This window comes from Schistocerca serialis, chromosome 3 (assembly GCF_023864345.2).
Source record: "Schistocerca serialis cubense isolate TAMUIC-IGC-003099 chromosome 3, iqSchSeri2.2, whole genome shotgun sequence".
Lineage (NCBI taxonomy): Eukaryota > Metazoa > Arthropoda > Insecta > Orthoptera > Acrididae > Schistocerca > Schistocerca serialis.
In genome coordinates, this window is record NC_064640.1 from 306,423,008 (window position 1) to 306,438,351 (window position 15,344).

Below are 15,344 nucleotides of genomic sequence, written 5' to 3' on the forward strand. Positions count from 1 at the left end.
AAATCGTATCAATGGTCTGAAAGAATTTGTCATGTGGTACTTTAGTGTCTTTACACACTCTTTCCTGCTCAAACAATTAAAAAAAGAGACCTTGTTAAGTTATTACGAGCAGGCGTAGCTCGATACATCCGGGAACACAGGAACTGAGACTAATTGGGAATATAATAAAAATTTTATTACAAGGCGAAAATATGTATAGGATTGTTCTTCACGTTTTTTTTTTTTTACTGCCTAAAAGCGGACCACATTTTTCCTGGCCCCGACACCTAAATAAATTGTATTCCTATTGATTTAAAATAAACATCTTTCCATCCAATACACGTTTCATCCTCCTATATTGCATAATAAGCATGCCTCCGACCTAAACATCTGGCCAATTTGTTAATGTATCCTATATTATGAGTTTAGAGGCCCCTTTCCCACGGGTTCAAAAGACATAACATCTGATTTTGAGCCCTTATACTCTTCTTCACATTTATAATTCACTGGAGCGAACACACACACACACACACACACACACACACACACACACACATGGAGCTAGTTATACGCAAATGTTTCAAAAACGTGTGGCTGAAACAAAGAAGGCAGTCAACTCGAGCCACATATGTGTGTAATGTCCCATCGCTTCAAATTGAGCCGGCCGGAATGGCCGTGCGGTTCTAGGCGCTACAGTCTGGAGCCGAGCGACCGCTGCGGTCGCAGGTTCGAATCCTGCCTCGGGCATGGATGTGTGTGATGTCCTTAGGTTAGTTAGGTTTAATTAGTTCTAAGTTCTAGGCGACTGATGGCCTCATAAGTTAAGTCGCATAGTGCTCAGAGCCATTTGAACCATTTTTTCGCTTCAAATTGAAATGATGGAAGACGAAGAATTCTATTGAAATGATGAGAAACTCTATCCTCTCAATAAACCGGGCCAGGACGAGCCCTTGTGTAGTGTAATTTTAATTTGTAGGAATGGTTAAATTGCATAAGTCATAATGGATTATTCGGTGTGGATATACTATGTGAAAAAACTTAAACAGAGGGCACTGGCAGTCGTGTGGCAATACAGGTCTCCACCCAACGCCCACACTTCAAACACCCTACCACCACCCCACCCCTGCTTACCCATAATCAGCATGTAACGAGACAAGTTCACTTGTGTGGAATAAAACATCTCAGACGTCACGAAGTACTAACAATCTGTTGTGCAATGTATGGCAAAATCACAAAATTTTTGACTGTATATACACAAAGAACCACATCATAAGTTGACTATAACAAGCCAAAAACAATGAAATTATTTGCGATTCGTAATAATCATAACGCTGTCTCGACTAGGCAATATCTTGATAAAAGTTAATGCAATGGCATCGATCCGTGCTGTTCTTGAGCGATGAATTCAGATAGTGGAAATGCCGTGTGGCTAGGGCCTCCCGGCGGGTAGACCGTTCGCCTGGTGCAAGTCTTTCGAGTTGACACCACTGCGGAGACTTGCGTGTCAATGAGGATGAAATGATGATAAGGACAACACAACACCCAGTCCCTGAGTGGAGAAAATCTCCGACCAAGCCGGGAACCGAACCCGGGCCGTGAGGTATGACATTCCGTCGCGCTGACCACTCAGCTACCAGGGTCGGACAATTCAGACAATACCGAGACTATAATCAACATACGAGCCTGTTTATACTCTGTGATGACAATAAAATAAGCTATAGGCATCAAAAACTTTTTTTATTGGGGTAAAATCCAAATAGCACTTTCATTGGCTGCCAAGAACTGTGCTGTTACAGCCATCAGGCATCATCTATGGCCCAAAAATAGTATATTTCCAGTGATCAATAATTCATTGTTGTTCTCCCAACGGTGAGCGCCTCGTATACAACCATCCTCCTGCAAACATATATCTTTTCGTGCTATCGTGCTATTCGATAGTTTTTCATACACTTGGTAGAACTTAGAGTTTCACCTCCACGCAACTGGGCTCAATATTTGGCGAGATATATTGATATCGAGCACCGGCCAGTTGTTGTAGTTTCATTCTAACTTCTCAGTGGATGGTACAAAGGGATTACAAACCACTGTACTGGCAGAAACACTAACATCATTGAGGAAGATGGGACCACATATTATAAGGGGCAGTCAAACGCAAACCGAACATCCCCACAACGGAACCATCGAACAGTTTCATTCAAAAATAATCACCACACGCGTTAAGACATTTATCCCACTGGGAGACGAAACGATCAATTCCTGTTTCGCAGAACGCAGTCGGCCGCTGAACAGATTCACAGCCCCATCCACTCCTTCACTTTCTCGTCCGACAGAAACCGACGTCCAAGCATGTCTTTCTTCACGTAGCCAAAGATGCGAAAATCACACGGTGGAAGATCCAGGCTGTACGGAGAATGCTGCAGTGTTTCCCAACCAAATCGTTGAAACAGTGTGGGGGCGGGCGTTATTGTACAATACCATGATACCGTCCGAGAGCATTCTTGAGGGTTTTGACTTGCTTTGCAGTTTCTGCAAAGTGTCTTCATAGCACTGCGCATTGATTGTGATTCCACGCTCGAGGAGTAGAGAGCCTCTGAAGTCGAAGAAAAACGTCATCATTACCTTGCCAGAACTAGTGTGAATTGTTTGGATTTCTTTGGTGGGAGAGATATGCGATGTTTATATTTCTGGCTTTGCCGCTTGCCCTTGGGCTGTCAGACGGAATAATCCTGTTGTACGATCACGCCCACCCCGACACTGCCGATCCGATGAAGACTATATTTCAGCGATTTGGTTGGGAAACACTGCAACATCCTCTGTATAGCTCGGATCTTTCACAACCTTTCATCTCACTTTCATTGTCAATGTGGTATTTCAAGTCTGTTTTAATTTATCGAATTTTTTATTGATTAATTATTTCTTTTTTTATTAACTGATTTTTATATCTCTGCATATGATTTCTGGTCATTGCGACTAAAAAATTATATCGATTGCTTTAGGAGTTATTCTACCTTTCGTCATTCCTCTTACGGTTGGGGTGAGATAGACGGTGGTACGAATTCTTGATTCTCCTATGATTGCTTTTATTGTGCGAAGAAACGATTGGATTGTCGACTCAGTATTTTTTTTAATTTTTGACTCAGGTCTTGAGCTTTGTATATATGTATATTCAGTCAAAACACAACGCTACAATTATAAATAAAAAGGTGTAAAGGAATTTATTGAATAAACTATTCTCGGTTTACAATTTATTATTATTTCTACTTCACTACCGTAATCCATTGTCGAACTGATCTCTATTTGTTAAAGTGTCGAGACAATAATCTGACGACGATCGCTGCTGCTGCGAGAGAGGTATTGTATAGTTATCCTTGCATAACAGCAGAATTAAATCAAACGACCCTGCTGAATCATATTTCGAGGTGAAGTTACGACAATACTGTTGAATGTTGGTCGTCCTGAAGATTGGAACAAGATTTTTTTCTAAATATTGCTTTTAATTAGTATTCTGTATATACTGAATTTCAGAAATTGTTCCAATGGCAACCTAATTTTCTTCTGCACTCGTATTCATACAAGTCGACAGGTACAATTTCTAAAATTCAGCATTGACATTAGACAGGACCCAACTCCAGTGACAGACTTTACAAGAACGGCGTTGTACATTACGGTGTGGTTTACTGTTAAAATTCCGAGAGCGTACGTTCGTAAAAGTGTCGACCAAGGCTTTGATTTCCCGTACCCCCCACCCCCCACCCTGCTCCCGCGCAACCAGCACGAAAGTAAAATTAGAGATATTCGAGCTCATACAGTGGCTTAGCGGCAGTCGTTCCTTGTGACTGGAGCACGAAAGTGAAAAGTGACAGTCGTACATACCCTCCGTCACATAACGAACAGTGGCTTTCGGCGTATAGATGTATATGTTGTTATAGCGGTATTGCTGTATGGTGTATATCATCTGGTAAGGGATTTTAAAATTAAACGTTCCTTTCAAGCGACATATGCTCCACGACGATACGATGTCACCGCGCGGGATTAGCCGTGGGGTCTGAGACGTTGCAGTCGTGGACTGTACGGCTGTCCTGGCGGAGGTCCGAGCCCTCCCTCGGGCATGGGTGTGTGTGTTTGTCCTTAGGATAATTTAGGTTAAGTAGTGTGTAAGCTTAGGGACTAATGACCTTATCAGTTAAGTCCCATAAGATTTCACACACATTTGAACATTTTTTGGTACGGTATTACTGTGCCTGTGTTAGTCTAAATTACGATGCAAAGGTCCTTCTTACATGCACGCATGTCCGAATGGAAAGACACTGTAGCGTCTACAGACATTGTGAAATACGTGAAATGTATGAAAATTTGAGCCGGACCGGGACTCGAACCCAGATTTCCCGCTTATTGCAAGCAGTGTGGTTCGAGTCTCGGTCCGGCTCAAATTTTCATTGTCGTCGTTCCATTATACGGTTGATGATTGTCCATATTCGCAACAGCGAATAAATTTATAGTATTATACTATAAGAAGCTGAACAAAAACTCTTTTATAACGCAATGGCTCTTTTCCTTCTCGTCTCGTTTCTTTCGTTGTTACTTACTCCGCTCATCTTGCTTTTCTTCCTTCTCTTCATCTGACCGTGTTATCGCTCAGCCCTTGCTCTCATGTCGACTTATTTACTCAATTTACGTTCCTGCCAAGGCTTACAGAAAAGTCCAAATTCAGTCACAGGTAATCTTTCTTACTTTTTTAGTTTTTTATATCTTAATAAATTTTACCTTAAAAATAATGAGTATTATAATACTGTTAATACTGCAACTGTTATCACTATTAGCCTCGTTGTTTTTAAGATAATTATTCAAATGGTTCAAATGGCTCTGAGCACTATGGGACTTAACTACTGTGGTCATCAGTCCCCTAGAACTTAGAACTACTTAAACCTAACTAACCTAAGGACATCACACACATCCATGCCCGAGGCAGGATTCGAACCTGCGACCGTAGCAGTCGCGCGGTTCCGGACTGCGCGCCTAGAACCGCTAGACCACCGCGGCCGGCAATTATTAATAATACGTAGTTTAATATCTCATTGTCAGTAGTTTGGAAATCCATGTAATTTATATTCTGTATACTGAGAGCCTAGTAACAGAAATGATGCGACAGGATGGTTCTTTTATTGTATCAGTCAGAAGATTTCGCAAAGAAAGAGATCGCGTTGGTGACTTGAAAAATTTTCTTTCTATAGAAGGAGAAGAAATGTCAGAATCGATCGAACTGTAGCTCTTTCAGAAGAACTACATAGAACACCAAAGGCTGTGACAAAAAGCGGGCCTTGAAAGGCGACGCCGGCGGCTGGTGGCGTCCTCGTGCCACCGATCAAAGTCTCTGCCACAGTCAGCACGCGGACAGTTATAAACCACAAGCCAGCTCAACCGTGCCTTCCAAACATCAAAGGCTGCCTCCGCGTTACGCATTTCTTCTCATCTCGTTCCTAGAACTTCTGCTTATATGGCCAGTAGTTGCTGAGTGTTGAGACAGTGTGTAGAAAATGGGTTAGAAGTTTACCAGCCATAGCTATTACAAATAGCTCACAACATATTTTTACCACAGCTAAATGTACTCGTACGTGCGTCGTTTACAATACTTCTTTACAAGCAGATGCAACATCAAGATGAATGTTTTCATAAATATGTAGTAACCACATTTATTTACAAAGCAAAAATTTGTCAGACAGGTCTAAATAACAAATTCGAAAGCGAAGAAAGTAATCCTCTCTTATTGATGCAAATTGTACAGAGAGAAGCTGGTACTCGAGTACGATTCCGAACTTACGAATCTGTCCCCAGAGAAAATAAATGCGTTCGGAATTTCTTCTCAGTTCGTTCCTAGAACTTTTGCTTCTATCGCCAGTCTTTCCTTATTGATTAGATAGTGTGTAGGAAATAAGTTACATGTTTGCCAGCCATATCGATTATAAACAGCCCACAACTTAGAAGTGGCGACCAAAACGTTTCCGTTTGAGGGCGTTGCTGCAGCGTAATCGCAACTTAGAGCGTCTCCGATTCCGATGTGTGAGCACCGACGTGTATGTAAAAGATTAGTGTGGCATTTGTGTCTTTCTGACGCGCGTGAGGTAAATGAAGAAACGTGAACTATGGCGACGTTATTACAAATGCGTCCAAATAGGACCAACCTGCTGTTATTCTTTTCTTGGCTGCTTAATGAAGAATGCGTATGGGGCAGAACGTCTGTCGAAAACCACGGTTGTGGACGTGATAACGCACGTCCCCATATATCTCAGAAGTTACACCAGCTCAAGGGGGAGACACTCGAGCGCCCACCCTACAGCCCTAATCTCTCCCCATGCGATTATCACCCCTTCGTTCCCTTAAAAAAGGCGTTGATGGGTTGACGATTCCTGTCGGGCGATGATGTGCAGCAGGGAGTTACGAACTTCTTCGCGCAGCAGGACACGGTGTTTCAACACACGTGTATCTTCAATCTGATGCGTCGGTGGGATGATTGCCTCAGTGCTGAGGGTGATTCCACCTCATTGGCATACTGGTTCTGGACTGCTCTGCCTTCAAACGGAAATTTTTTGATCGCCCCTTACCTTTTCATCACAGCTAAATTTATTCGTAGTTACGTCGGTTAGAATAGTTTCTCGCAGGCATAAGCAACATCAAAACAAAGGTTTTCATAACTATACCGTGACCATATTTATTTACAAACAAAATATTTTATCCCATTCTTTTTCCGACAGGTATAAATAACAGACTCACAAAAAAATAATGTAATCTTCGCATACTGAAGCAAATTATCCAGATATAAGCTGGTACGACTCCGAGCTTAGAAACACAAGCCCCTTTTCTCGATCTACATAAGCGCGGTGGTCAGGCGACGCTCCTACTTTGAAACCTGACGTTTGAAAATATAAAGCAGTGACGTACGTGCCCTTCGCTAAACACGTCGAACATACCTGTTCTTTTCAAAATTATCTCATACCTAAAACAGAGTGACAGCGAAAACGTGTAGTATTTGACTTTATCAAAATCGGTGCCTCTATACAATATTTTACACAGGAAACAAGATTTTTATCGTAGCCCGGAAAAAAATTTAGGCACTTCCGGGAACCACGCGTGGAAACCAAAGACGAGGCATGGTTGAAAATGCAGTAGCGAGCGAGCGAACGTGAGCTCACATCAGCTACACACGGGTCAACAGGGATCCAAATCAAAGCCAGTGCCAGAAAAGTGAGGTAACATTTGTAGTCGTGAATTTGCGTAGCGACCCACCGACCGGGTCGGGTATTTATTTCCTGTAGCGGACCGCCTGCCATCCTTGTGTGACGCGTTTGCTGCGACCCCTGGAGTCGCAGCAGCCGAAAGCAGAACTATCTGCCTCACAGACAATATCTCCGGCATTCTCCGAATCTGTCTCCATAGCGCTGGAATGGTGAAATATTAGAATAAGCATAGTATGATCGAATGTTAGGAGCAGAAGACAAACATGTGAAATAAAATTTACTAGTAGCTGTAAGCAATACGGAGTGACAACACGAGAAAATATTGGGTCAGAGCAATCTCCTGAAGTACAATACGTAGGTAACCAGGATTAAGTAACATTCAAAAATGAACATAAAACGAAAGAAATGTTAATGAAATTACACAACCGAGGATTAAACAACATAAAAAAATGAACATAAAACGAAAGAAATGTTAATGAAATTACACAACTTGGTTAAAAACTAAGTACATATGTAAACAAAAAATAACAGAGATGTGCCCAGACTTGTGCAGAAGTAGTGACAAGACTATGAAATATTAGTTCCACATAGTGATTAGTTAAATACGAGAGAAATGGTTTGATTGGCAATACTTCACATATCACTGACCTCAATGTACAAACGAAATACTTTGCACGAAGTTGGTACATCACCATGAGAATTCTGTGTAACTGACGTATTCAGGTCAAATTAAAACTTCAGGCTTTATCTACATCTACATTTATACTCTTCAAATCACTGCGAGTGTGTGACAGACGGCAATTACCATTCGTTGTCCCTACGAGAGCGATAGACAGAGGGCGCGGGATGACCTTGCCATCATTACTGGCACTTGTAGAAGACAGATATTGTAAAATCGGTTTGACCATGGGTTTTACATTTGAAAATACGCCAAGCTAGCAGCCTATTTTTCACCATACAATGTTTAAAATATTTTCTGAATATGTACTATTGTTAATTTCCAATTGACTAACAGTATGTAGGACGTTTTTCGCAAGTACAGCAGTGCTTAATCTTCGAGAAAGATCTTCGTCTAAGTTCACTAAGACTGAAGGTAAACTGTGTTTTCTGGGTACCAGCGCGACTATTCCAACCGAATTCTACCGCCTCTCGAAAGACCTATCTGTCACCAACCATAGCACATACACTGTGTGTAAGAGTTAACAAGAACAGTGACTGATAATTAGTCCACACAATCACTTTTAGAGAAATCCTTACGTCTTTAGTTTGGTGCATACTTGACATTTCAGTTGGCAATAGCATTTCTGATACTCGATATTGGCTCCTGTAGCTCCAATCGAATCTAAAGAATTATGAAAATTTGATGCCACGTTCGAACACATTTATTTAAACTGACTGACCCTCAGATAAAATATATATATATCATACTGTACATTATGGCTACATTTAGATTCCATTTATTCGTAGCTAGTGTGTTCTCGGAGCTGTTGGAAGACTTTGCCGCCTCAGGTGTCCACCAAATGAACTTCGGCACTATACATGGAATGTCTATGGACATTTATCAAATTCTTTTATACTACGTGGTCACGAATTCAAGCTATTGAACGACATCAGTTTCTACGTCAGTTGTTAAACAGCATGAACTCGTACAAAACTCGACATCCATGATCATGAGGAAGAATCGTAAAAAGTTAGGAAGAAAGATACTAGCTGTGTCGTGTTGAGTGGAGAGAGCTCTAAATTCGAGCAAAGTCTGAAACAACAGACAAAATGTGTCTCTCCCACTCACATCCCAGTCTCCGCTATACGACAGATAATTTCGTTAGATACATACTAAATAAACTGACATTCTGAAAATCGTGTACGTCTGTAAAAACATCACACATACAGTGAACATTCCTACAATATCCCTACCACCCTTCATAAAGAAGGGTCATGCAATGAGGAGGTACCTGTTTCAACATTTAAAGGATGGGAAAGGAACACAAGTTATGGACCAGCTACCACTGACTGTAATATCACGTTTTATCGAATATGACGGCATCGGATTAGTTGATGGAACATTAATTCAGGATCTCGTCGTTGGTTTGCCCTTTTTCAGAGGTCGTAGTTTACAACTCACACCCGTATTTGAACTACATTGTAAGTCCCACGATTATAAAATAATTTTCTAGAGATGATTCAATTAAGTTTGACTTAGTTTAAAAAAAGACAGCGGCTTAACTATTACTAAACTTTGGTAGTTATCCTGCCTTTTCTCGCGTGTATAATGGTAACTATATAGACGGGAAATGCATAGTTACGTGTTGATAGTAGGACGTTAATGGAAGTGATTTGCCAGATCCGCATTACTATCGGTAGATGATGCAATGATGGGCAAGGAACGCAATTTATGAATCATTTCCACAGATTTTAATGTCATGTTTTATCTGACCTGAGGGCATCGGCATAGATGATGGAACGTTAAATTCAGTATCAAGGTTTCTAATCCAGCACAAGTTTGTATTCGGTATATTTACAATGGACTATTAAAGGAATGGAAGAGAAAGACTAAATCTAGCTTTTCCATATAACTTTGACAAAAAAGTGGCATGTAGTTAACCGTTCTCATTGCACATCATTAACAGTCTTTTGTTGTCGATTCGTAAGATGCAGCAGATAATTTCGGAACGTAACTGAACATAATGGAGTACCCTTTTGTAATTAGAGATTGTGCTGCTACCTTTCGTCCTCTATCGGAAGACGCAAATTGCTCCCACCATCAGGTTTTGAACGGGGTAATTAAAGTTCCTGCATTTCATTTCCGTTATTTAATGACCTCACCTGTGGAAATGGGTAAATAATATACAGAAGCCCGTTTCAATTTAAACAATGATAGTACGAAAGTTCCATTGATCTCCACAGGTTCTGTTAAATTTTTAATAGTGAGACAAAGGAAGACGAGTATATTGCAAGGCAAACATACAATTTGTTCGCCCTTCGTAGAAACTATACTTTGTGTATCGCTCTTTGTTCAGCTGTATTTAAACATATTTACCAATCGACACAGAACTGAACCATCCAGTTGTGTTAACTACTCTCCTTTACATTCTTATTCCTGAGCTAGAATATTTGTAACCGAAGACTTTTACTCTGTCATATCTTGTGTCAAATAAGAAGGAGGTAGTGTATTTGGCATATATTTTTATAACTTGTAAAATGATTGTAGCGACAACACATGTCTGTAATCTTAAGCCGTTTGGAAAACCTTTAGTTACATCATGAACTTCGTCAATACTTTCTAATTAAAGTAACCCTACGTGACCAATTTCATAAAAGCTACCGACAGTAAGTGTGAATGTAGTTGGAATAATTAAAGAAAACGAACAGAGAACCATGCATAGGTACACATAAGTCAAATGAAAAAGGATAAATTTTGCCAGATAGATCTGCAGTTAATATTTTATTTGAAAATCATATGCAGTATCAGATTTTCGGTTTATAAATACGAGCAAGAAAAGTATGGTGGTTGAGATTTTGTTTCTTTACGCTTAGATTGAGTGTAGTAATACCGTAATTTTAGTGGAGGAAAAATGAGGAAAAAGAAGTTCAGAATTTATCTGGTGACTAACTTCCTCCATGCAACCAATAAAAAAGTTTGATAGACCGTAGGGGTGCCAAAGTACATCATTTTGTTCCCTTTAATCACGTTTATACCTTAGTGGCGTGGGAGTAGATTTCCGAAATCATGTAATAGTTTGGATCACTGAGGTTAACCACATATTTTAGTATTAGTTTCTGAAACGTTAACGTGGACTCTGAGTGACTGGGAGAGCCTGCGTGAGTAAAACTCACACATAAGCTCAGAAATAAAGTATTTTTTTTTATATAACACTCGGAGAATATACACAATGTTTTCCTTCTATATCCCATTATTGTTAACCTATCTTCATTTTCATAGCTCAGTTCGTGTTCAAAAATTTTTGAGAAAACTAGGATGTAGAACGATACAAAAGTCCATCCAATTCGAAGTATATCCAATTCGATTATTCTGTTGAAAAATCATTCCCTCGTGATAAAGCTACTCACAAGTGTTAACTCTCCTTTAAGGTCTGACTAGCGTGTGTCTCCCGTCTCATATTATTGTAACGAAATATGAACTGCTTCTACGAATCGCAAGAAATTTTACTTTTACAGACTAATGATTATGTGCTTATGGACAACCCTAATATTTTATGTCTAAATACAGACCTCCATTTATAAAATCTCACTGAGGATTTGAGTAATATGTATGTTTTGATGGAAGCATTTTAGATTTGTCTATTCCTTATCACGCATCCGCAGAACACTTGCACTCTCAGTCCGTCAAATCAATGAAATTCCATATTATTGGCCCTACGATCGGCATCCCTTAGGTAACACAAAGGAGCTGGGCATATCTTTCGGTTGGCTACATTGTGTGAAATTTGGCTATGGGATAAGAATTTTATTGTATGATTACTAATCATCTGGATTGTAACCAGTACTTATATAACAACGGCGCAGCAAATTTCACACTGGAAATTTCCGTTAAATGATTTTCAGGTCAATGCCCCAAAGCTACAATACCCTGTCGAGTAAGGGACGTAAGCTTCATGTAATTTAGGGTGAAAAAGCGGTTCGCTATGTGTACTATAAATCTCTCCCATCATCAAAACGGTGTTCTGCATCAATGATTGATATATGAATGAACTGAAAACTTTTACAGAAGTATGGTGTTATATTTCTTGCAGGGGTTACTTAAATTATCAAGAATACAGTGATAAAAAACGGTAACAAGTGGCAACCTAAGGATTTCCTATAATTAATTGTATTTTTCAGTTTTTGTGGAGTTGATTAAAACGATTTTAAGCGGGGTGTTAAGTTAATGACTCATTAAATTATTGCTGGTTCAAAACCTCGAATTATGGTTAATATTTTAGTACTAAACTTTCAGCTGACAATTACCACCCTTGAAAAGATCATTTCCAACTAATGTGAACAATACAATGCGAATAACTATTGTTAACGCAATCGCTGAAGTGTCGAGAAACTGGTCTTTCTTGAAAAGACTGTGAAAGTACTCATATATATGCATTGAGACTGGCTGCAATTCTAGACGGTGAGTGTGGGGGTCGTTATACTGCCGGTAGCAGTGCTCAGCGCCCACACCGCAACTACGGAGTTGTACCAAACGCTCATGTACAACAACGGCGCTCTCTCTCACAGTTAAACAGCTGCCGATGTTCAACATTAATGAATCCTTGAAAACGTGACACTCCACAGCGACGTAAGTCTCTCCACGCTTCGAAGCAGGCATAAGTCCTACCAAATTCACGATGATCGCCAAAGCCAAAGTGGTGTTTCGCATTGCTGTAATAATCGTGTGTAATCTGAAGATTTGACAACATTTGTCGACGAGCTTATTGATACGCAAGAGCCTCGTGCAAAATTAAGGTATTATGTAGTATCCAAGAAGAATAAACTCATTAAATAGTGCCGAGATTGATTTCCTTAATTAACTCGAGGTATCCAACGTACAGTGACTACAGGAATATATTATTAACGACACATCCTTGGTTCTGCGATGTAAAAGTTATGGAAGCAGGAAGTAAAATGCAGAAGATAGTTCAAAGCTCCAAATCATGAAAAAAAAGGACTCACAGGTAACAACCATTTTTTTCAATGACACAGGAAAGACGATAATCAGTATGAGAGGTTATTGACATTTTAACTGATTTTGACTATAGTTCGACGCTCTAAGCTGGACTGGATCTAACTTTTAATTTCCTTATATTATGTTCACCCTGTTCTTTTAATGTTCGTGTATTGTGAACACAAAGAAATGTAATCGACTAATTAAGCACTTCACTGTCAAAGAAAATTAAGCGTTCAAAGGTTACGCAGTTGAGTTTCAATATCAAGTACCGGGGAATGTAAGGCCTCCTTCCACGTGCAATCTGCGTGCGAACTGTTTGACGTGCGGAGAGTAACTGCATAAAAAAGAGAATCAAGATTCTATATTGTGACACTTGGCGGCAAAAGAGGTCTATCTGCGACTACGAATTTTTAAGTAGATGCAGGGCAAATAAAAGTTGAACTTTGAATATCTTTACAGATATAGCTAGACTTAAGCACCTCGGCGAGCACCTGGAACTTTCTGTACAGAAGAGGATTGGCCACAACTTGTCTACAAGGCACGTAGTAGGTAAGAAGAGAAAGAAAAGAGAAGAAAAAAAAACAGAAATATACTAACCCAAGTGTCGTCATCGTGACGATGGTGTACCAGAACGCAGCGGGAATCGAAGTGAAATTGGTGTCGTCGACGTTCTTCTCCGCGTAGAACATGACGGTGGCGAAGATGATGATGGCCATGGCGAGCGAGAAGACGAGGAAGCCTAACTCGGAGGCGCAGGACTTGAGCGTGTAGCCGAGGATGCGCAGTCCCTGAGAGTGCCGGGAGAACTTGAAGATACGGAAGACGCGGAAGACGCGCAGCGTCACGAAGGCGCCCGACACGTCGTCGTTGTCAGTAATGCCCAGTCCGATGTAGTAGGGCAGGATAGCCACCACGTCGATGATGCTCATCACAGAGCGAACGAATTTGCAGCGGTCCGGGGCGGCGAACAGGCGCAGCAGGTACTCGGCCGTAAAGATCATGACGCACGCCGTGTCCAAGCAGAAGAAGACGATTTTGTAGCGCTCTCCGCAGGGCAGCGTGCCCGCGCGCCCAGGTCGGAGACCGCAAGGTACCGTCTCCACGACGTTGGCCATCACCGACACGGCGATGAAGAAGCCGGTGACGTAGTAAAAGACGAGCGCCGCCGTCGACGTGTGCGGGTTCTCGAAGGCGCGCCACATCTTCTGCCGGATGTTGGTGAGCTGCTGCAGGTTCTGGTCGCCGTTCTCCGATAGCTTGTCGTCCATAAGCCGCTCGGCATTCTCGCGCTTGCGGTCCCGATAGTCCTCGTAGCAGCAGTCGCCGATGACGTCGGGAAGGATGCCGAAGAAGGCGAGCTCTTCGTCGTAGCTTGTGAGGCACTCGTGCTTGGGGTAGTGAAGCTTTCCCGTGCGGTAGTAGTTGAGGATGTGCCGGAAAATGTCTGGGTCTCGGTCGAAGAAGTATTCCTTGGTCTCTTCGTCGTAGAAGAACTCGCGCTCGTTGGAGCCGAGCAGCGTGTCGGGATACTTCTCGAGCGTGTTGCGCCAAGTCTCGAAGCGACGGCCGCTCACGTTGATGAGCAGCTTCTCGTCGTCGGCCTTGCGGCGGTCCTTGGGCACGGGCGGCGGCGGCAGCGGGTGGGTGGCGATCGGCACCCAGCCGATGGCCGCGGCGCGCGCGAACGGCAGCCACGCGGCCACCGAGGCCATGCTGTGCGGCGCTATGTCTACAGCGCGCGCGCGGCCCGCATGCTGGCGTCGCCCCAGCCAGGCCCTGCACTGCCCGCTGCCGAGGCTCGCGCTCCGGCTTTGCCGCCACGCCGGCGCGCGGTCGATGCGACGCAGCTGCGCACGCGCCGCCCACCGCGACGGCGCCGCCAGATCTTTAGCCCGCGCCGCCTTTCACTTCGTGCCCGACCTACGGATCGTTCGCACGCCAAATGCGATATCCTCATTTCTCCGATCCAGTTTCGTATCCTTATCGAGCTCTCCGACGCTGCTTCCCGGCGTTGTTAACCTCCTTCTCCTTATTTTCCTTCTATTTTCAATTTACCACCGAGAACTCCTGGAAGAAAAGTCTCGCTCCGCCTTAGATCTACTGGCATCGCGTTTGTTAACGGGTGGACGCATTTCGTTCGCGTAACAACTGCTAATTATTTATAATAGCATTCGTGAAAAGTTCTTTAAGAACAGTGCCGAGCGATCGAAAACAAAGAAAAAAGTGAAAACTCAATCAATCTAAAAGCGTTGTTGGACGAAGGAGTGACAGAGGACTAAACAGTACCTAAAAATAATATGCGCAGCAGTTTTTCCGATATTCGAGTCATAGCTTTTGACAGACTATATAAAAGATGTATTTACATGTATTTAGTACCCACAGTTATACCAGACACCGAGCGATGTGTCGAACATTGTTGTGCTGCATGGGATCCTTACCAGATAGTACTGGCGGAGGATATCGAAAAGTTCAGAGAC

General features: G+C 42.1%; 1 protein-coding gene across 2 annotated transcripts in view; it reads right to left on the reverse strand.

Moving 5' to 3' along the window:
- Nucleotides 1-14,579, reverse strand: part of LOC126471594 (potassium voltage-gated channel protein Shal) — a 694,995-nt gene extending 680,416 nt beyond the window's left edge. For both annotated transcript variants that reach the window (XM_050099831.1, XM_050099830.1), the window contains exon 1: nucleotides 13,465-14,579. In XM_050099831.1, coding sequence (XP_049955788.1) covers nucleotides 13,465-14,579 — 1,115 coding nt within the window. The remainder of the gene's footprint in view (nucleotides 1-13,464) is intronic.
- Between the last annotated feature and the right edge of the window lie 765 nt (nucleotides 14,580-15,344).